Source organism: Heptranchias perlo, chromosome 21, assembly GCF_035084215.1.
Source record: "Heptranchias perlo isolate sHepPer1 chromosome 21, sHepPer1.hap1, whole genome shotgun sequence".
Classification (NCBI taxonomy): Eukaryota; Metazoa; Chordata; class Chondrichthyes; order Hexanchiformes; family Hexanchidae; genus Heptranchias; species Heptranchias perlo.
The window spans coordinates 16,569,451-16,592,546 of record NC_090345.1 but is presented as its reverse complement, the minus strand read 5'-3'; the positions used below and the strand labels follow the sequence as shown (position 1 = coordinate 16,592,546).

General features: G+C 42.6%; 2 protein-coding genes across 3 annotated transcripts in view; both read right to left on the bottom strand.

The window, feature by feature from the left end:
• The window catches only part of hspa12a (heat shock protein 12A), a 101,602-nt gene that overhangs the window by 60,204 nt on the left and 18,302 nt on the right, over positions 1-23,096 (bottom strand). The gene's annotated exons all lie outside the window — the stretch shown is intronic.
• On the bottom strand, positions 18,835-19,209 carry LOC137340295 (histone H2B 1/2-like). The gene has a single exon (XM_068002712.1). It carries the CDS (start codon positions 19,207-19,209, stop codon positions 18,835-18,837), a length of 375 nt encoding a protein of 124 aa, XP_067858813.1.

Sequence of the window (23,096 nt, the reverse complement as noted above, 5' to 3'; positions counted from 1 at the left end):
TGCTGCTATTCCAGCCATGGGCTGATTAGTGGCCCATAGTTTGCACTGCCATTAGCTGCAGCTCTCAAAAACCGAAAACATTTGGGCTGAGGGCTTTGCTGGAGTCAAGGAGTTTGTACCCTTTCTATTGACAATCGCTGGCAGCTGACACTATATTGTGGAGGTAAAACCACCTTTGCACATCCTTTTCCAGAGCATGAATTTAGCAACAATAAAAACGAATTGCCAAAAGTAAATTCTTCAACCTCACCAAAGTTGTCAGTTTAGTGAAAGGGCTCAGTGCTACAACCTGTGACTAATGGATTAACAGGAGAAAATGCTATCTGCATGTGGATTCCATTTTTATGTCTTTGAAACTAGAGAAATATAATAGTATACTTTCTGTCAGCTTCCTCTTGGCTGAGGCCTTCACAAGTACAGTGTGTTGGAATGAAAAGCAATGATTTTTTTGACGAGCTTTTTGAACATTTCAAGATGCATCAATCAATTGTATAATTTTACAGCCATCTGAAGCAATTATATTTTTCTGTTCATAACAAAGGGACTATCTATGACTGTCTTTGTTTCCAAAGCAATACAAACTACACTCTTTTACTTCCCAAAGTGTACTTCCCAAAAGAAAATTGATAGTACCAATTTGCACAGAGCATTCAGCAACCCCCCCCCCCCCCCACACACAATTACTCTTTGTACTTGTGGAAATTTTGAATGCCAATTTTTTAAATTATAAAATTGGTTACAAAGAAATTAATAGTTGAGGTTTTGATTGTAAAAGCTAAGCTTATAAAACAAGTAGATTGATTGCTATCTGATGACCCTGCTACAGAGTGCATGTGTAGATGTTGGGCAAGTGCTCAGCTGTGAAGCTTTCCATAGTCAAATAGTCTACTGGCAGTGACATAAAAGGATCGCATATGAAGAATGACCTCTTGGGTGAAGTAACGGAGGCTGGCAGCTTCTGTGGAACTGCACTATAGTAAGGAGCCAGTGCCCTCAGGAGGGTGATGGGAATGGAGAAAATCAAGGGAAAAAAAAGGTCTGTTGAAAAAGCAGAAGCTCTCTGGTATTGATTGTTTCATGAGATAAAAGAGCAGCCTGCTTGCTAACAAAGAGCTAGTAGTGTAGCAGTGCAGTACATTACTGTTAACATAAAATTAGAATATTTTGACTAAATGTCATTTGGATGCAATGCCTGGAATCAGCTCCATATTGTGTGATATATATATATATATATATATATATAAAAAACACACTATGATACACACACTATGAATGTAATTTATGACAATACATTGTAACCAAAGAACAATTACAGTAAAAACAAGTTTTAAAATCACCTATGGATATGAGAAATATCTGTTTTCTTGATTTTTATGTATGAGTTCTAATGTTTCCTTGCCATAATGAAATGCAAGTGTAAAAAATATCTTGAGATCAACTGTTCATGAACTCTGCAGAAATACTATAGATATTGTAAAAAGAGTCACAGAGGATTTTAGTTGTCAATTATCCTTGTGTAATTAATTGGATAGCTAGGTGGTGAAAGATAGAATACTAGAGCCTGATCTTCAGTTGCTTCCAAACCTTTATTCACAGAGCTCCACATTACACCCACTCCACACCCTAGATAAGCTCTCATATAAATGGATACGAGAGTCCCCAATTGATGCGCACCACCTGAATACAATTAACACTAATTGATATCAATTATATGGATACAATTAACACCTTGGACCGACCTAATAAATGTCTTTAGACAATGCTAACACCCCAAAGGTATCTGGATATATGCCTTGCTTTAATCTACAAGAAGAAAAGCCTTTTCTGGTCAGAACTGTTTCAATGTTATCAACGTAGTAAACATTACTGGGATGAGTTCCTGTTGCTAATAATGGTTCAAATTAATCTGTTCTACACTTATCATAAGATCGATTATGTTTTGCAGTGCTTAGAAGAGCAGGCAGCCAATGGGTGCAGGAGGGTCACAGCATTTGGAGAGCAAGCCTTGTGTCCATTGCTTACTGGGCTGCTATTCTACAGTCTGCTTCATTTAATGAGCTGAAGTGCATCTTCCTATTTTGTGCCCTAGCTTCATTAAGGCTCCAGATTTGATGCATAAATATTTAAGTAAATGTCTGGCTCAATTAGGTGGCTTTTTCACCAGGTTTGTTCTTTTTTCCCTTGTGCATCTATTTGGAATGAGAGTAATGTGCAGCATTACCTTCCCATCACCCTCTTGCTATGGTGCAGTTCCACAGAAGCCGCCACCCTCTGTTACCTCATCCAAGGGGTCATTCTTCATATGTGATCCTTTAATGTCACTGGCAACAGATTATTTGGCTATGGAAAGCTTCACAGCTGAGCACATGCCCAACTTCTACATGTTTACACTTTACAGTATTTGCAAAATGTGCAAAATAGTCCTTAAAGTGCCTCAGATTTTTATTTATGTTGCAGTGTTCACAGTCCTGTTTTTATAAGATTATTTTATATATTTCTGCCATTTTTATTGCTAATATATTCAGCAACATTTTTGGGGCCAATTTTTAATTACTCCTTATGGTATGTTTGTTTTTAAAGTACCTCAAATATGGTATTTCATGACTGAAATGATACAAGATGAAAGAAGGTATGCGAGGGAGATCAGCAGGCACCAGACCATTTCTGCAGACCTTGGCACACCTATGTGCCTATGACCAAGGACAGCTGCCACAACTTGCTCATGTTCAGTAGGGAGCAAGTTGCAGAGTTTTGCCATCTATAGCAAGGACATCCGCAGTCAAGTTGCAATATATTAATGGCCCTGCCAGTGGCTTTCAAAATTACCACTGCCCTCAACTGTTATGCATCTGGTTCATTCCCAGTATTAATAGCTGATATTTTAATGTGTTGTTGTCCAAATATACATCAAACAAGTAACTGATACATATGTTCAGTCAGCATAGTCAGTATTTTCATTTCTTTCCCAATGAATAGAATGACATGACTATCCAATGTCACCACACTGCTGAATTTCCCATTGATGGCTGTCATGTGCCCAACCTGGATGTTCGTGAGTGACTATTTTATTAAGTGTTTGACATGTGAAGCTCTTGGGAGATGAGTGTGGCAAGGTTCAATTGTAAGGTACAGCTTGGCTGTATGCCAAGCTGAGGTATAGATACACATGAGGTACAATGAAAGACCTGTAAGATGGATTGGCAGGGGCAAGCAACAAATGCTGATGAGCAACATGTTGTATCATGGAATCTGGTCAATTAGATGCCATTTGTTGAGAGAAATTTCTGTCAATTAGCAAATATTTGTAAATGCCTAGCCAATTTGATTCACTCCACATGATATCAAGGAACAACTGATTGCACTGGACACAGCAAAGGCTACAGGCCCTGACAACATCCCGGCTGTAGTGTTGAAGATATGTGTTCCAGAACTAGCCGTGCCCCAAGCCAAGCTGTACCAGTACGGCTACAACACTGGCATCTACCTGACAATTTGAAAATTGCCCAGGTATGCCCTGTCCACAAAAGGCAGGACAAATCCAATCCGGCCAAGTACTGTCCGATCAGCCTACTCTCAATCATCAGTAAAGTGATGGAAGGAGTCATCAACAGTGCTATCAGCGGCACTTACTCAGCAATAACCTGCTCACCGATGCTCAGTTTGGGTTCCGCCAGGACCACTCAGCTTCAGGCTTAGGCAGATAAGTGGCAAGTAACTTTGGCGCTGCACAAGTGCCACCTAAAAGGCGCAAGTCAAGCATGTGACGGAATACTCTCCATGTGACCAGATAGGTGCAGCTGCAACAACACACGAGAAGCTTGACACCATCCGGGACTTATCAGTTTGCTTGATCAGCACCCCATCCACTCTCTCTACCACCAGCATACTGTGGCTGCAATGTGCACTATCTACAGGCCACACTACCTCAAGTCATCAAGGCTTCTTCGGCAGCACCTCCCAACTAGCGACCCCCACCATCTAGAAGGATAAGGGCAGCAGCATCAGTGCCAGGAACACCTGTGCCATCAGCGTCAGCCCCGGGAACACCTGTGCCATCAGCGTCAGCCCCGGGAACACCTGTGCCATCAGCGTCAGCCCCGGGAACACCTGTGCCATCAGCGTCAGCCCCGGGAACACCTGTGCCATCAGCGTCAGCCCCGGGAACACCTGTGCCATCAGCGTCAGCCCCGGGAACACCTGTGCCATCAGCGTCAGCCCCGGGAACACCTGTGCCATCAGCGTCAGCCCCGGGAACACCTGTGCCATCAGCGTCAGCCCCGGGAACACCTGTGCCATCAGCGTCAGCCCCGGGAACACCTGTGCCATCAGCGTCAGCCCCGGGAACACCTGTGCCATCAGCGTCAGCCCCGGGAACACCTGTGCCATCAGCGTCAGCCCCGGGAACACCTGTGCCATCAGCGTCAGCCCCGGGAACACCTTCGCATAGCCTAAGCTCCAGATTTTGCCACTGCAAGTTACCAGTTAACAGGAAACTGAACCTGCTCCATCGCAGCTTCCACTTGGACTTTGTGCCCCCTGCAGCTCCCACTTCACTCATGTGTTCCATTCCCTGCCCTACATTTCACAGTACAGTACTTGCTAGGAACGCCACGGGAGATCTATTAGTTAGTGAATAGTGACGATTAACAGTAAAACAATGACAAAATTCGGTTTTAGTCTGATCTAGGGTATTATACTCCTGCTTGACATTCAGCTTCTGGGATGTGCTGACACTGACATTTGAGGCCTGTATAGATCAAAAGCTCCCAGACTAAAAGCCGATTAACTGAATTAAGACTGTAGTAATGTTGTTTTAGTTTCCAATTAACCACATAAAACAAAACTCACAAACGGTAGAACAATGTATAGAAGGCTTAGCCTTTCTAAAATGCTTTCTGTTTTGTCACTCCTGATTGTTCCACAAATCCGTGTGATTTCAGCTACTTTTTTCAAAGGTGTTTTGTTAAATGATTTCTTTCAATTTCCAGTTGCAGTTTAATGATTATCACACTTCACATGTCACTTATGAATAGTAAATTTAAAAACTAATTACTTGCAATACAAGCAGTCAGTTAATACTTTGTTTCTCAAAAGAATGTTAACTAATTGGCAAAAACAAATACCTATTTAACGGTATCCTTTTGATCACAAATAGCAATTATTTTCATTAAATACAATCAATGAAGATTGCTTTTTAGTAGCGCGAGCAAACTGTGAAATTACTTTCTATTCATCGGATTTTTTTTAATTAACTAAATAAAATACCGTAAAAATGTTATGAATAATTTGATTAAAGAGCTCTTGTAGATTCTAGAAATATCTCATATATAATAGACGAGGAAAATAAATACACAGGCTTTCAAATTTGTACTGTCACCGCAAGGACATATACTAGAGCCGGAAATTATTCCAGTGAAAATGTATTAAAAATTTATAAATCAAGGAATTTAAATCTTCTCATAGTTTGAAGGTCGTGTATACTATATGGGCTGCATTCTCTTATTATGCACAAACACACAGGGCTAGAAATTCGGCCGTGTAGCACCCTTTGTATAGGCCCTACGCGGCTCCCTGAACTTCCAAAATGGCGTCTGGAACGCACGCACAAGCTTCTAGCGTGACATGCACCGGACGCTATCTTGATAAAGGGGTTCGCGCGGGCACAGGTAACGAACACCGGCTGCATGTAAAGTAAGGAGAATATGCGTTAGATCAGTGTGTAACGTGATTTAAAGGGATAGACACCATTTTGGCACTTAATGCTGCAGCCAATATACTGTCTTAACCACGACCAGCTAAACATGTCAGAGAGCCTGGAAGACCCCCCACCAGCACTATTTAAAGTGACCACACAGGATTTACAGGTTAGTTGCTGAATTATTGCTTCTGGCTGCTGATGCATTTGTATCCGTTTTTGGAGGTCTCCTATACTTGAATACTAGGACTAGGGGACATAGCCTAACATTTAGAGCCTGGACTTGCTGGAGTGAAGTTAGGAAATGCTTCCACACGCAAAGGGTGGGAGAAGTTTGGAACGCTCTTCCACAAACGGTATTTAGTGCTAGCTCAATTGTTGATTTTACGTCTGAGATTGATAGATTTTGTTAACTAAGGATATTAAGGGATATGGGACTAAGGCGGATATATGGGGTTAGGTCACAGATCAACCATGATCTCAGTGAATGGCAGAACAGGCTCGAGGGGCTAAATGCCACTGACACTTGCCGTTATGCGCTACCTTCTCCTGCGAGAAAGCGGGACGTTGTGTTGGTGAGTGTCCTGCAGGTTATTTGGGTGATGTGCCTGCCATGATTGAATAGCTGCCAGTGTGTGTGACCTGTGAGTGTGCGGCTTGCAACAGTAGTGATGTGCGAGGGTGAGAGGAAGCATCTGATTCGAAGAGTTGAGCACTGATTGAAAGACTTTATTGGCAGGTGGGTGATGGGGTGTAGTGCGTGGAGCAGTGGTGCGGTTAGTGGTGCAGTTGGTAGGAGATGCCACTTGACCTCACTCACTTTGACCACTCTCGTCAAAGCATTGAACTTTTTCCTGCACTGCATCCATGTTCGTGGTGCTATGTGCCTGGCATTGACTTTGTCCCCTATTGCCTCCCACTGCCTCTTGAGCATATGTCTGGAGGGCCTCTTGCCCCCCCTACGGACATAGAATGCCCCTCCTTCTGTCCACCTCGTGCACCAAGGTCTCCAGTGCATCAGCACAGAACCTTGGTGCACACTCTCTCGCAGGCCTGGTACAAACTCAGATTGGCAGATTGGTGAGGTCTGGCATGCAGACTGGAGGATGTGGGATTTAGTAGCGTGCAATCTTTATTCATTGTTTTCACATAACTCATCAGTTTGTAAACATAGGGACGGAAACTTCATCTGTGTTTTACACGTGCAATGTCTGATCTCTGTCAGACTCCGTGTGGACCCGTATCTTATATTTTGCACTTACATATATGGTGCAGGCTGCCTTTAAGAGGTGTGAGCAACACACATGAGATTTGAGCCCCCCTGCTGGTGAGAAGTGCCGAAACTGGAGAGAACAGCACAGCTAGGCCCCCATGATGCGCTTCAATCAGGTAAATGAGGAGGCAGCACGAATCTAACGTGCTGCCTGCATCGGAACCACCGGGCACGGGCTAATTATGCACCACGCCTGGCATTGGGGGTTAACCAATTTAACCCTCCTAATCTGGTACGGTTGTAACCCATTAGGGTCGCATGGGACAGTAGATCAATTATTGAATTTAAGTGTAGACATTTGCGCTGGTGCAAATACCAACTGAAAGGAGAATTTCCTCGGAGCTGCTCCTGCTCCTTTGACGCAACTTTGCCGGAAGTACAGTATAAATCTATTTTACATGCTTCATAGGGTTCTGCCGCAATTCCAGCAAAGTTAGGTTAGTGGAGCACCCTCTCCAAGGCCTTGACATCCTTCCTAAAGTGTGGTGCCCAGAATTGGCCACAATACTCCAGCTGGGGCCTCACCAGTGTTTTATAAAGGTTTAGCATAACTTCCTTGATTCAACTTTTGTTTTTGAGGAAGTGGAGGTGCAATCTACGGTAACTACTGACCTTTACAAACAACAGTGACGACACTTCCAAGTAATTAATGTGGGAAGAACTATATCAAATGCAAGTTATTTTCTTCAGCGGGAAGGTAAAATTATATGGCACAGGCTGAAAGCATAGCCTCACCTCAATGTGAAGCAGTCCACCCCTCGCAGAGTGCTGCAGTACTTGTAGGACGACAAGAGTATCTGAACAGTTGAACAGTGCCAGTACAGCCACAACTTTGCTGATTATATCAACGACAAATAGAAGTACCCTGTCTAAACAACTGGCTTAAAAATATGGGGTTGAATCCCCCGCAGGGACTCTCCCCTTATCCACTGGCTTTCAAAATGTCTCTATATAACAGTAAATTTAATACTCCATAGGAAATCCAGGCAACAGTCCTGATTGTGATACTGCTGCACACATTGGAAATATCAACTGAACCTTTATTCACCTTAGGAACATTAAGGACTTGACATGACACAATTTGTAATACTAGCAAGTCACTTTATTTCATTACATCTATGACATACTACAATACAACTATAAATTTTAAAAAGATTGAGAAACTTATAGTCAGAGTCATGCTCATGTTCATATATTTTGATTGTACTATTCGTGAAAAAGTTAGCTTCAAAAAACTCACTATTACACTATTTTGTTTGAGAAGGAAAAGAGAGATATTTACTGGCTGAATACGGACTGCAGTAGTATCAACCTCACTTTGTCAACCACTGTCTGACTTTCATGAACCATTATGACTGTAGAAAATATTGCAGCTTTCAATATTCACACACTGACTCCCTCCAAAAGATTGCAATGCCGCACATTCATTCACAACCAATGTATCTTAGAGCATCACAAACAGCAGGTTTTTTTTCGCGAGTAAGTGACTTGGGTGTATTTATCTGCAGATGGGGGGAGGGAAGTTCCTAAGGCTCATGCTTTGTAAAGTTTAATGGTACATTCCAACTTGTAAATATTGCCAAAATAACTTTGCAAAACAATCTTTGTTCCCTTTCTTTCATTTGCCTTATACCATTGCCAGGACAGTACAACGCTTTCAATTGGTGCATTTCAAAGCTCCACATTCTACTTGGTATGCTGGTGCTATCAGATTTCCCTGTCTTCTATTGCAATTGCTGTAGAAATTTAACTCAAGTGCAGGAAAGAAAAATAAATGATGAGTATCATTAGGAAAAGGTTACTGAATTCAGTAGCATAGGTGTAATAATGACAAGCAGATAGCTTTTTTTATATGTTCCAATTATGTTATATGACAATTTTCTCCCATTCATTTCTATTGCAGTAGGAAAGCTAATTTTAGCAGTTTGGCTTGGCTCTACATCCAGTGAGATTTGACTGCTTTTCTTTTTATTTAGCAGATCTCTGAACTGGGACTGCTTTGCCCACCTGTAAGGGTGTAATCATATTCCAACTGTTGTGCCATTTATAGTGTAAATGCAGCTTGAAACTACACTAAAACCCGACCTGATACCACAGCAAAGCAGAGTGAGATTCCCTACAGGCAGGAAGCTCACACTGCTGTGCTTCAGAGTCTGATTGGGCCTTCACACTCAATTTACACTACACAAATTTAGTGTCAGTATGAAGTCAAAGCCACTTCATACTGACACTAAACTTGTATTGTGAATGCACCGTAAAAGTATATATAGGATCAAAAATTCCACTCGGGCCCAGGGTGCATCTCCAGAAGGGGAATTGGAAACTAGGTCAGAACCCAGTTCTGCTAGAATTCTGGATAACAGGCTTGAAAATTCTGGTACGGGGGGAAAAGGGTGAATCTTCCAAATGCTGCCCCACACCCTCTACCCACTCTGTCAAAGGGATTTGTCCGGGGAGCTCCCCAATCTTCCCCAGGAAATTCCACTCAGTATGTCACCTGCTAGGCCCAACTGAACCCACATCTGATGACAGCAGGCAAATGTTCCATCAAGAGCCTTCCCAAGGTGGCAGGATACCACAGGAAAAACATAATTGATCCTGGGGCAATCGATTACCTTAAAGAGCCAGACCAAATTGCTCCTTTGGTTACTAAAGAGTTGTATAGCTCTATTTGTGTTAGGCCCTTCCCAGGCTGGCTGTGCTCTGTCGGTGTGGCATGGTGTAACCTTACAGGTACGGTGTCATTTGGGAGATACTCGGCATTATTCTGAGTTGGTGGACTTAGACCCCACTCCACCAATGCAGCAGAGCCATTGGAATTACAGCCCCATATTATTTAATGTACACATGAAAAACTCCCAACTTCAAGTGAAAAATGCCCTAAATTTCCTCAGAGCTGTTGCTGATCTGCCACCGTAACTTCATTGGATGTGTGGTGGAAACCCTATTTACGCTCGTGAACAGGGTTTACCGCCGCACATACGGTAAAGTTACTGCAGTGGAATGGGTGCAGCTCCGAGGAAATTCCAGGCTACGAACACTAAATTTCAAACTGAAAAGAATTCAGTGGGGTAGATTTTCAACTGGTGTTGCGGATCGGCCACCTGTAATAGAAACTGCCCAATTTCCATTTAAATCAAGGGAAATGAAAATCGGGTGGCCTTTATAATGGTGAATGATCCACAACGACATTTAGGTGGCAAGTTGAAAATCTACACCAATATGTCCTAAAATTAAATGTTATGTTTATTGAAGCTTTTTAATCAGTGCCTTAGAACACACTGAATAGACTAAGAATAATTATTTGATGCTCATATTTTATAACCACATAAATGTAATTGGTTTGATGAATGGATAAATATTTTTACAAACAAATATTATGCAAAGTAGAATCATTTCTTTATACTTAAAGACATGATTTCTACCAGTAAAGTGGATACTGGTTCAGCTGAAGCAATAAAACAAAAATGAATCAATTCCTGTTTTGGCAAAAAGTACTTGGGTTTGGGTTAAGGGTGGGAAAAAGATAAGAAATAATCAGATCAGCTAATGAACAGGATCTAAAAGCAAGCCAGACAGGCTGAATGGAATTCTCTACTCCCTACATTTTTATAGCATGAAAGACTGGCAAAATCTATTCAAGTATACTGATTTGTGATTTTCACAATCCATGATTAGGAAGCAGCTTGACTTTTTTCATATTTAACATCTTTTCCTTATTTCTTAATGTCCTATGTTACACGATAATGTAGATTTTTTAAACTAGATTTCTTTACAAACATTCTAGATCACAATACGAGAATGGATTAGGAAAAAAAGCAGGGCTTTTGGCAGATACAAAAGGCTAAAGACGGAGGAAGCCCTAGAGGAGTACAAAAAGTGCAGGGGGATACTTAAAAAAGAAATTAGGAGATCAAGGAGGGGCCATGAAATAACACTGGCGAGCAAAATAAAGGAAAATCCTAAGATGTTTTATAAGTATATTAAGGGTAAGAGGATGACTAGGGAAAAAATAGGGCCCATTAGGGACAAAAATGGCAATCTGTGTGTGGAGCCGGCAGATGTAGGAGGGGTTCTAAATGAATTTTTTGCATCTGTTTTCACTATGGAGAAGGACGATGTAGACATAGAAATACGGCAGGGGGACTGTGATATACTCGAACATATTAACATCGAGCGGGAGGAGGTATTGGCGATTTTAGCAGGCCTAAAAATGGATAAATCCCCAGGCCCGGACGAAATGTATCCCAGGCTACTGTGCGAGGCAAAGGAGGAGATTGCGGGGGCTCTGACACATATATTCAGAACCTCTCTGGCCACAGGGGATGTGCCAGAGGACTGGAGAACCGCTAATGTAATACCATTATTCAAGAAGGGGAGTAGGGAAAAACCGGGGAACTACAGGCCAGTGAGCCTAACATCAGTGGTAGGAAAATTATTGGAGGGTAACGCAGTGGATGTGGTATACATGGATTTCAGTAAGGCCTTCGATAAAGTCCCGCACAGGAGACTGGTCAAGAAGGTACGAGCCCATGGAATCCAGGGTGCCTTGGCACTTTGGATACAAAACTGGCTTAGTGGCAGAAGGCAGAGGGTGATGGTCGAAGGTTGTTTTTGTGACTGGAAGCCTGTGGCCAGTGGGGTACCACAGGGATCGGTGCTGGGTCCCTTGCTGTTTGTGGTCTACATTAATGACTTGGATATGAATGTAAAAGGTATGATCAGTAAGTTCGCTGATGATACAAAAATTGGTAGGGTGGTAAATAGCGAGGAGGATAGCCTCAGTCTGCAGGACGATATAGATGGGTTGGTCAGATGGGCGGAACAGTGGCAAATGGAATTTAACCCGGAAAAGTGCGAGGTGATGCACTTTGGAGGGACTAACAAGGCAAGGGAATACACAATGAATGGGAGGACCCTAGGCAAGACAGAGGGTCAGAGGGATCTTGGTGTTCAAGTTCACAGATCCCTGAAGGCGGCGGAACAGGTAGATAAGGTGGTAAAGAAGACATATGGGATACTTGCCTTTATTAGCCGAGGCATAGAATATAAGAGCAAGGAGGTTATGATGGAGCTGTATAAAACACTGGTTAAGCCACAGCTGGAGTACTGTGTGCAGTTCTGGTCGCCACACTACAGGAAGGATGTGATCGCTTTGGAGAGGGTGCAGAGGAGATTCACCAGGATGTTACCAGGGCTGGAGCGCTTCAGCTATGAAGAGAGACTGGGAAGATTGGGTTTGTTTTCCTTGGAGCAGAGGAGGCTGAGGGGGGACATGATTGAGGTATACAAAATTATGAGGGGCACAGATAGGATGGATACTAAGGAGCTTTTTCCCTTCGTTGAGGGTACTATAACAAGGGGACATAGATTCAAGGTAAAAGGCGGGAGGTTTAGAGGGGATTTGAGAAAGAACTTTTTCACCCAGAGGGTGGTTGGAGTCTGGAACTCACTGCCTGAAAAGGTTGTGGAGGCAGGAACCCTCACAACATTCAAGAAGCATTTGGATGAGCACTTGAAATGCCATAGCATACAAGGCTACGGACCAAATGCTGGAATATGGGATTAGAGTAGACAGGGCTGATGGCCGGCGCGGACACGATGGGCCGAAGGGCCTCTATCCGTGCTGTATAACTCTATGACTCTATGACTCTATGACAATATGTTTGAAGTCCTTGCTCTTGGCAACCATTAATAATTAGCATTTCTTTACCTTTCTCTTTCAATTTTTTCAATTACAAGAAACTGGTATTGTGTTTTATTTTGTAGCAATGCTTTTCTTGTTGATTTTGGGAGTGCACTGGCATCAGTTTGGTGCTGAGAAAGATTCTCACAAGAGCCCTAAACTCCGTTATGATATTCTTATTACAGGTTTACCAGAAAACAATTTGAAATACATTACTGTAATTTGCCTAAAAAAAGTGTCTATTCTTATTCATTCGGCAATGTCTGTATTCTGAGATCTGATTAATGATCACATGGAACCTATGGACCAAACATATGTTCTGATTATATATCTTCTGACTGGATCAATTTGATGTGGGATTTTGTATCTGTTGGCAGCTATCCTGCCCCACATTTTGGCATTCCACTCCCAGGTCTGGCATGAGTGCACTTCGAGCCCTCCCCAAGTGCTCCCAGCCCCCTAATAAGAGTTCCCATCACCCCATATCTCTTGTGTCTCAGCACCTCCCCCTCTGCCCCCGCCCCATTCTGATTTCTCTGGCCAGGTATTGTTGGAATAGGATTAGGAGATGGCATAAGGGAAATTGATGGGAACAATCTTCTGCTCTATAATTTGACTAAAATGTTTTGGAGGTGGTTAGACAGTTCCAAAAGCATTACACAGATATCCAAAGGGAGAGTCATGGCTCCATACCAGGAAAAGATTAGACAAAACCTCTGGAAGCCACAGAAATTAAGTCTTAAGTCTGCCTTCAGGTCCCATGAGAGGTGTGAGGAAAAAGATTGAAAGACAGGCGGAAAGAAAGTGAGGTATGCAGAGAGCGTGGGTGACATACTGAAGAGTCAAAGGGAAGTACAGACTTACAGAAAAGGGGAAAGATAAAGGGTGAAAGACAAACAGAAAGACTGAGAGAAGGTAGAATTAGAGAGTGAGAGACAAGCAGTGAGGCAGTAACAGGAAAAGAAAGAAAAAAAACTGTATTTTTCAGATTGTCTGTGAGCAATACTATAGGAGATAATACTAATAATTTTTGTATGAAATGTTAGTTATTATAATTTATCTATCTATAGAATTTCAGTATTTTGTGGCTGTTTCTATTTAGGTATAGACTCAGCAAATGTTGCATTTCAAAGTTATGGAGAAACAAACTTTTATAGCTACGTTTATTTAAAACCGAACATGCAATTAAAGTTATGCAAGTTATTAAAGTGTAACTTTTTGAATTTCCTCTACTGGCAATTTTCCTAGATGATGATAAAGCAATGAAAGAACTTAAGCAGGAATCTCTATATAGTCCCTTCAATCCTGTTGACTGGTTAAAGCTACAATTAGACTATCTGTCATTATCAATGGATGTTCTTTAGTTTGAACTTGGGTGACATAGGTCGATGTGCCAGACAGGAAATTCCATCCCAGGCCCAATACTGGACTCCTCGTCCAGCCCTCTTCTCATCCTAGCAACTAAGAGATTGGCTATTGCATCAGACAGCCTCCCAGCATTGAAAATGAAAGCAATCAATAATAAAGTCCTTTGGAGAAACTTTGTTGTTTTGTCTGATTGTCCATGGCACTATGTTCCTCCCTTACTCAACCAGATTGATTTCCTTTCCAGCTACCTTGCCAATCAGTCAATCAAGATAATCACATTTGTTGCATATTGGACATGGTGTACATTGGCAGATTTAGTTTCTTAAGTGGATTTTATAGAGAATTTAACAAATAGTAATTGTACTGTTCAATCTGCAAATCACTTACCAATCTTGATCTGGAGATCAAGTAGGATATCCATCATATCAAGATGTTGTCAGTGCTGATACTAGTATTAGCTCTACTGTGCATCCTCTGCTATTTTATCCACACATGCTAAACTCCTGAGCAACAAAGACACTAATGTAACCAACAAAGACACTAATGCCAAAATGTAGATTTAAAAGAGCACATGTTGAATGATTGGATATGTGCATAGAAATAACTAGAACAGAATATTTTTAAATTGCAGAATTATTTGGGCCAAACACTCATTTATATCTTCAGTTCCTATTGAGCATGAGAATTTTTTTTCTGTTCTAAGGGTACTTTTGTCTCTTCCTTTGTTTGGTTCTACTACATGGTATACTATCCTCAGCCAAAACAGCGGGCAAATAAGCAACTCCAAGACCTCCATCAATAAAGCCACTGCCAGGCAGTGTGCAAGAGAAGCTGTGTGACTTTCCCTCTGATCTCCCATACTGGGAGATCAGAGTGACAACACACAGTAACATCAGAGAAACTGGATTTTGTTCGTACTTTTTGAGCCTCCCCCAACTACGACTAATTGGGAATAAGCCAAAAAGGTCCACACACGAAATGTCTTACCTTCTGTCCTCTCTGCAGCTGCTGCCTGACCAGCTGGTTTTGTTTGAGTTCCAGCATCTGCAACTTTTTGTTTATGGTGAAAATGGGTAAACTGCTTAAAGTGGTAGCTGGAAGACTGCATTCCATCTGATAACTTTCATATTTGTTCATTGTTTTGCACCTTCCTTGTTCCTGACTAAGGGAGCAAAATTATTCCATTTACCAAGATCATTTTCTTTTCCCAAGAATGACACTATTTTTCTAACTTAATGAACACATGGACATTGCTGAGATTCCAATCACATATCCACAGCTCTGAACTGCCAGACATATTTCACCAGCTGTTGAACTGCAACTGTTTCATTTAATTTTGATCATTCACTTAATCTGTTCCCTTAAAGCCAATGCATGGGGTCAACAAAGTCTAATTACTCTTAGTGGTGGCTGAATCACTGCTATAAATTGCAAACAGCCTGTATGCTCATCTAAAAGTATTTTTAATGACAACGCAGGAGGTTATCTATTGTCTAAATGAGCACATCACTTCTGATGGCTTTGTGAGAAAGTGAATGGCATGGTGTGCTCCTAAGCCCTACAGACAAGAAGATCCCCAGTTTGACCCATGGAGGTGAATTTCTGTGAAGGTTCTCTTACTCATCCGCCCTAACCTCAGAGGATGATCCACAGAAACCCTGGGGAAACAAAGTAAACAGCATTTATACTGTTTTTCCAGAGTTTCCTTGGCTCTTCCACCGAAGTTACAGCAGACAAGCAGGAGAACCCCTGTGGAAATCCGCCCCCATCCCCTCCGCCCCGGTCTACGCTGAGTCAACTTATCTCAGCTGGGCTCTACAACTGCCTTCAATGCACATAAACTATATGGGGCAAAAATCAGCCAGGACTCTCACCCTTTGACTCAAAAATAGACAGCCCTCTTGATACAAGAGCTGTTACGTACGAGAAGGCCCATTCATCAAAACATTGCCTTCGAGTATCAGTGACACCTTGGCTCAACTGGTAGCACTCTTGCCTCTGGGTCAAAAAATCATGGGTTCAAGTTCCACTCGATTTGAACTCCTAAGCTAGACTGACACTTCACTTCAGTACTGAGTGTACCACATTGCTGAAGATGCTAGCCTTTAGAGGAGAGAGCTCTCTTGTCCTGGCAAACAGTTCTTCCTTAACCAATGCCATCAAAAGCAAATTAACTGGTCATTCACCTTGTTGCTGTTAATTTGATCTTGCTGTGTGCAAAATGGCTATTGCACTTACGTTAGCCTACGCAGCAATAGTGACTGTACTTCAAAGTAATTAACTAAAGGGGAGATTTTCCTGACTCGCCTAAGCACAGTGAATATCTGAAAATCATGCAGATCAAAGTACGCACCTGAAAAGGAACCTGCCCAATTTTCCAGTTGTGGTGCGTAGACACAAGAAAATCTTCCTTCATATGTGAAATGCTTTAGGACAACCCGAGAAATGTGATATGATAAGGGGCTATACAAGTTCTTTCTATATCTTAATCTCCCTTTATAGCACTGCTAAATATTTAGGTCTGTCGTAGATACACTCTCCTATTCAGTGGTGTCAGTTGCTCCCTTAAGCGGACTGAGCGTCTTACTTTTATGGGAGTTGACTCACACTGCCCTATATCCACTGGTATAATATCATATCCCATGGATGTAACAATCATACCCCCTCGTGACCTGAACTGGTATCTGTGCCTTTTGCACATGCATTTCTTCAAAATCTCTAATGGCAGACTGAGCGAACACTTGGTGAGTCGAGGTTTAATGTGAAACATTCGACTGCTTTATTTCACATCAGGTGACCATACAGAGCAACATTTATGATCAGGTTCACTTACTTCAATCAATACAACTTAGCTTTGCGTAATAATATAAAATAATGAATGCACTATTCTCTCTCGCCTCACTGGGCCGTCCTATTGAACTTAAACAGAATACCTCCCTGGTGTTCTGTCCTACAGCCAGGGCAGTGCCTCCACTCTCTGCAGTCTCATGTCTTTTTTTGAACCTGCCTTTTGCTGCCTGACTGCCTCCACAACAGTCAGAGACCCAGGGGTAGACCTTGACTTTGTGCGATAGTGTAAAACTGATGACTGCAAGTCGGCAGCCCGTTTTACATCTCTCCCGATTTTTATTTCCATTGACTTCGATGAAGAGACAAGGTAGGTCAGCGAGCACAAGAATGGTGGGTGAGTGGGATTTGGTGTGGGTTAGGATGTGGGCATCAGAGTTTTAGATGAGTTCAAGTTTATGGTGGGTTGAAAATGAGAGGCTGGCTGGGAAAGCATTGGAATAGTCAAGTCTAGAGGTAACAAAAGCATGGATGAAGGTTTCAGCAGCAGGTGAGATGAGGTGGGTGGCGACAGACGTTGTTATGGAGGTGGAATTAGGCGGTCTTTGTGATCGACTCAGCTCATGTTTAATTGGACACTGAGGTTGCGATCAGTCTGGTTCAGCCTGAGACAATGGCCAGGGAAGGGGTGGAGTTTGCGGCGGGGGCCGAAGACAACGGCTTTGGTCTTCCCAATTTTATTGAAGCTTAAATGGAGAAAATTGCGGTTTGTGCAGGATTGGTTGTCGAACAAGCAGTCTAACAACACAGATGGTGGAGCGGTCGAGAGAGGTGGTCGTGAGGTAGAGCTAGGTGTTGTCAGTGTACATGTGGAACCTGATGTCACATTGTTGGATGATGTCGCCGAGGATCAGCATATAGTTGAGAAACAGAAGAGTGCCAAGGTTAAATCCCTGGGGGGACACCAGAGGTGACGGTGTGGGAATATTAGCCATCTTTCATCTAGGAGGCAGTTTTTTTAAACTCAAGACAGTACACACTGTTTTCAAAAAATCCAACATTAAAAGCAAGACTTTTTCCAAATCCTTTCTGGAAAAATGGTCAATACATCTTAAAATGTGACAAACACCCAATTGTACTTTGGACACGACCAATGTTTATTTCTGGAACATTATTCCAAGCATTTACCAGTTTTTGACTAAAGCAGTTCTTCCTGACATTTCGGTTCTAAATTTACTTTTCACTATTTTCCATCTATGTCTTACTGGCATCTTTTGAATGATATGTTGTTGTAACTGTTATTGTGCATACGGTCTTGTTATGCAAGTGCTTTGGCAAAGATCTTCAGTCACTACACAGGCCAGAATATTTCACAAAAGACATCCACTCATTTGCTCAACAGAAGCTGCACTCCCTGTGAAAATTCCAAAAGTTTGAATTTCTGAGAATCTAAGAGGCTTGTTACATTACAGTTTTCATCGATGCAAAGTGGCTCCAGGTTTAAATCTATGTAAACTGCGAGATATAATTTGGGTATGTAGCTCAACAGTAGAAGGTTAAAAATTACCTTTTTTTTTAATAGCGTTCCCAGGTAGTCCAATGGGGATTTTTGGAACTTAGCTTCACACTGGATTACAGCTATATTGCAACTAGTGCAAAGTTGAAGCAACGTGAGACTACCTAATTAACTAAAGTAGGTAAGCTGGCCAGTTCCTTGTTTCTAGGCAGTCTAGAAGATATCATCAGGGAATGTTATGCATTTGGCTGAGCTAATTGCAGGATAATTCTTTCTTTGAAGATTAGCGCAGCTGTAAAGAAAAAGTGCACTGTCCACTCCAACTTTGAAAAACACACATTATAATGAATTTGGTTAATAGCTGTCAGTAGGAGATGTTGACTTTGGTGAGAGATACTACTGTAGACTAAATAGTTAAAACAGACTTATGTCTAGTTGTAAAGTGTATGAGAATACTAGTTTTTTTTCTTTAGGATTACATGGGTGTTTTTTCAGTCCATTGTGGAGTTTTACTTGGAGCTGTTATACTTGGTCACTGCCTTTGTCCCTTCTGACATGGCGTGTTTGGCCAACTCCCCGGGCAACAGCAGGCGCACGGCAGTCTGGATCCCCTGGGAGCTGATGTTGCAGCGCTTGTTGTAATGGGCCAGGTGAGAAGCCTCACCCACAATGCGCTCGAAAATATCGTTCACAAAAGAGTTCATGATGCTCATGGCCTTGGAGGAGATGCCGGTGTTGGGGTGAACCTGCTTCCTCACCTTGTAGATGTAGATGGAATAACTCTCCTTCCTCAACCTTCTCCGCTTCTTGCCGCTCTTTGCTGGCGCTTTATTCAAGGCTTTCTTGGCGCCCTTCTTGGGAGCTGCTTTCTTCTCCTCTGGCATTTTCAAACTCAATTACATGGGAAGTTTGAGATCTATAGGACTGAGCTCTTTTCCATGGTAACACAATGATATCACAATTGGTCACTGCCCTAATAGGCGGCAGTCCAGAGCTTGTTAAAGCTGACCTCAGAACTTTTAGACTCCACAGTTGCTGCAGTTTCAGATAGCCCAGAACACCCCTGACTATTATTAGTTGTAGCTTTTCTCCCGAGAACAGGGCAGACATCAGAATTCCATTTCATTTGTTCCTGTTGACTTGCTAATCTTATCATCTGTCAATAGTGTGTTAAAGGAACCAGAAAAGCAAACATTCTTACTGCTTCAGCAAACTCTAAAAATATTGAGGGTTAGAAGCTAATTGCCTATTACTGTTTTTTTAAATTCATTTGATTTCAGATAGCCTTCAAGACAGCTAATCATTTCTTTACAGACTCTATAGTAAATGTGTAGTGGATCTGTTTTGATTTAGAAAGCCAATCGCAAACTTAACACTCAAAAAAATAAGGGGGGTTAAATTGGATAACCCCCCGAACCCAGGCGCGGGTGTCACGGCGCGTGATTAACCTACGCCCGGTTGTTCCGATGCAGGCAGCATGTGAGATTCATGCTGCCTGGTCACTTACCTGATTCCAGCGCGAGCAGCCAGGCCTAGCTGCGTTGTTCAGTGACTTCTCACCAGCAGGGGGCCCTGATATCAAGGGAGTGATCAAGGTGAATGAGGTCAACTGTCAAGTGGCATCTCCTACCAACTGCACCACTAGCCGCATCCTGTGCTCCACGCACTACACCCTCCCGTCACCCACTACCAACAAATTCTTTCAATCAGTACTCAACTCAGATGCTTCCTCTCACCATCACACTTACCAATGTTGCAAGCCACACACCCACAACTCACAAGTCACACACACAGGCAGCTATTCAACCACGACAGGCATATCACCCAGACATCCTGCAGGACACTCACCAACACACGTCCTGCTTTCTTGCAGGAGAAGGTAGTGCATAACAGGAGGCATCAAGTGGCAGTGATATTTAGCCCCTCGAGCCTGTCCCGCCGTTCAATGTGATCATGGTTGGTTTGTGACCTAACTCCATATGCCTGCCTTAGCCCCACATCCCTTAAAACCCTTGGTTAACAAAGATCTATCAACTTCAGATTTAAAATTCACAATTGAGCTAGCACAACTACCGTTTGCGGAAGAGCGTTCCAAACTCCTACCACCCTTTGCGTGTAGAAGCCTTTCCTAACTTCACTTCTGCAAGTCCTGGCTCTAATTTTTAGGCTATGTCCCCTAATCCTAGTATTCAAGTATAGGAGACCTCCAAAAACTGGTACAAATGCATCTGCAGCCAGAAGCAATAATCCAGCAACTAACCTGGTCCCTTTAAATAGTGCTGGAGGAGGACCACCTCCGGGCCCTCTACAACATGTTCAGCTGCTCGTGGTTAAGACCGTGCTTTGGCTAGAGTGTTGAGTGCCAAAATGGTATCGATCCCTTTGAAATCAGAGTTGTACACTGATCTAACGCATATTCTCCTTACTTTACATGGTTCATTATCTGCGCCTGCGCAAACGTCTTTACCAATATGGCGTCCAGTACACAACACGCTAGAAGTGTACACGTGCATTCTGGACACCATTTTGGGACCTTAGGAGGCCGCACAGTACCTACAAAACGGGCGCAACGCAGCCAAATTAATAGCCCATACAAATTAAACACCACCGCTAAGCTCAAGATGAAGGTAGTGCAAAATAGATAGGAAACAAGAAGCAATAGATAAGAGAATGCAGAAATGTCTTTTCATCCCATTGCCAAATATCACGAGCCTCTTCAAGAAATAGTCAGTATGAGATGCTTCATTATGCTAATATATTTGCTGTGATGTTTCCGAATCATGGCTCCTGAATATTTCCTGTTACATTTACACTGTCATATGAAACGTTAGACCTCATTACAAGAAGATGTGAGAGTCCCAAGGAACATGTTGCAATAATGATGGTCAGCCTAAATTAATTAAATAAATATTTAAACTATTATTATGAATATCAAATCTTGGCAGAATCTTGTTAGTCCTGCAAGAACTCAATCCAATTCTAAATTATGCTGAAAGATTCAGTTAGAGAATTCAATAAGTAGGGAATGGGGTTAATAACTAATATTAGCATTGCTTTTAATTAAATTCAATTGTAATATTTCTAACTAATTTTATTTGAAGAATTGTTTTTACCTCACAAATATGTGAAATTAGAAAGATCTACAAATTTAACTTTTCCGAGCATTTCTTGTGGGGCAGGAGTGCACTTGCTCACTTCTGCTCTTCCTTGCTCCACGTCAACCTTAAAAAAAGTTTACCCGCCTTTTTAGTCATAGCCACTTACTAAGCTGCATCCACGCCCAGAAAAGCTGAGCTGAGCAGGCCCACTTTCTTGGAGGGGACCTAAACAGGCGTTAAACCCCTAATTAGCATTTGCAACGGGCCTAACACCTGCTTTAGGTGGCTGCCGCAAATACCTGAAAATCGTCTGGGACGTTTTTCGGGCGTCTTTGGGGTGCAGGGCATAACTCTGCGAAATCAGTCATTACTGCCCCCATTTTCTGTTCAGGAAATGGGCACAATGATGATCAATTTCTAACCCAAAGTCTAGAGGAGACAGTTTTAAGATAAAGATGTGAAAAGAAAATAGGAAATTTAGGCCACAGTTTTTTTTTAGTAAGAGGTTGATAGAACAATGGAACAAATAACCAGTAGCAGTGGTGGAACAGAAATCATGATTTGTTTTAAAAGAGGACTAGATGAATTCCTATTAGGAATTGGGAATTTCAGAATCATGGTGAGAAGACCTAAGGGAGATTTGGAAGGGTAGGCTAGATGGATGGATTTCTGCTCATAACCTTGCACACGGGGTGGGGGAGAGGTGAATTTCCACAGGGGTTCTCCTGCTCATCCGCTGTAATTTTGGCCGTTTACATTGGTGTTTCCGAGTGTCCGCGTTTCGTCTGCTGAAGTTACAATCGACGAGTGAAAGAATCCCCATGAAAATTCAACCTCAGGGAGTCAAGAACAAATATTGTCCTCAGGTGAAGCTGGGTTAGAGGGTGGTGGATAACTGGACCAGAGCATGCAGATGTAATTCAGTCCCTGTTTTAAAGTCATACATTCTATAGCACATTCATGCTACATTATTATTTATATTGAAATAACAAAACTGATAGGAATTATAATAAATTTGATTATAATTAAGTGTGACAGAAGTAGTATTACATTTGCAGGAAGTACACACACACACACACACACACACACACACTTTGGGGGGGTGGGTGGGGTGGGGTGGGGGGGGGGGGGGGGAGATTTTCTATAGAACCACCAGATCGAAATGGGGAGAAACTTACCCCCCCCCCCCATCCCATTCCCGCTCGTGATCTGGCCAACGCCATCCTGAAAGTAGCCGACTCCTAGGCGGCCATAGCATCTGCCACTTTCAAGCCGTAGGCCCTTTATATATGCAAATAAGGGTCCCATGACGTACATAGGACCCCACCTGCCATTTTGGAAGACAGCTTGGCAGAGCGTACACTGCGCGCACTCAGCCCAATTTTACCCAGTGGTATAGCCAAAGAGGACCAAAAAATGGTAAGTTTAAAATTATATTTGTGGGGCCAGGAAGAGCAGAAGTGTTCCTCTGGGCTCCAGAAGAATAACGTGGGCTGCTGCCTCCCGGGTCTTGCGCTCGTCCATGATCACCCCACCCTGGAACTACCCTGCTGCTGGCCAGGTCAGCCTCCGGGCCAACTGATATTGCACCAGCTCAGAGCCTGTTGCACGGCTCCTGTTTGGCGCCCATAGCCTGCTGGCAGCAAGGTAATAACCCGGCCCTTAAAAAATAT

Coding starts and splice junctions, on each gene's coding strand:
- LOC137340295 (XM_068002712.1), bottom strand. CDS start 19,209: ATGCCAGAGGAGAAGAAAGCAGCTCCCAAGAAGGGCGCCAAGAAAGCC.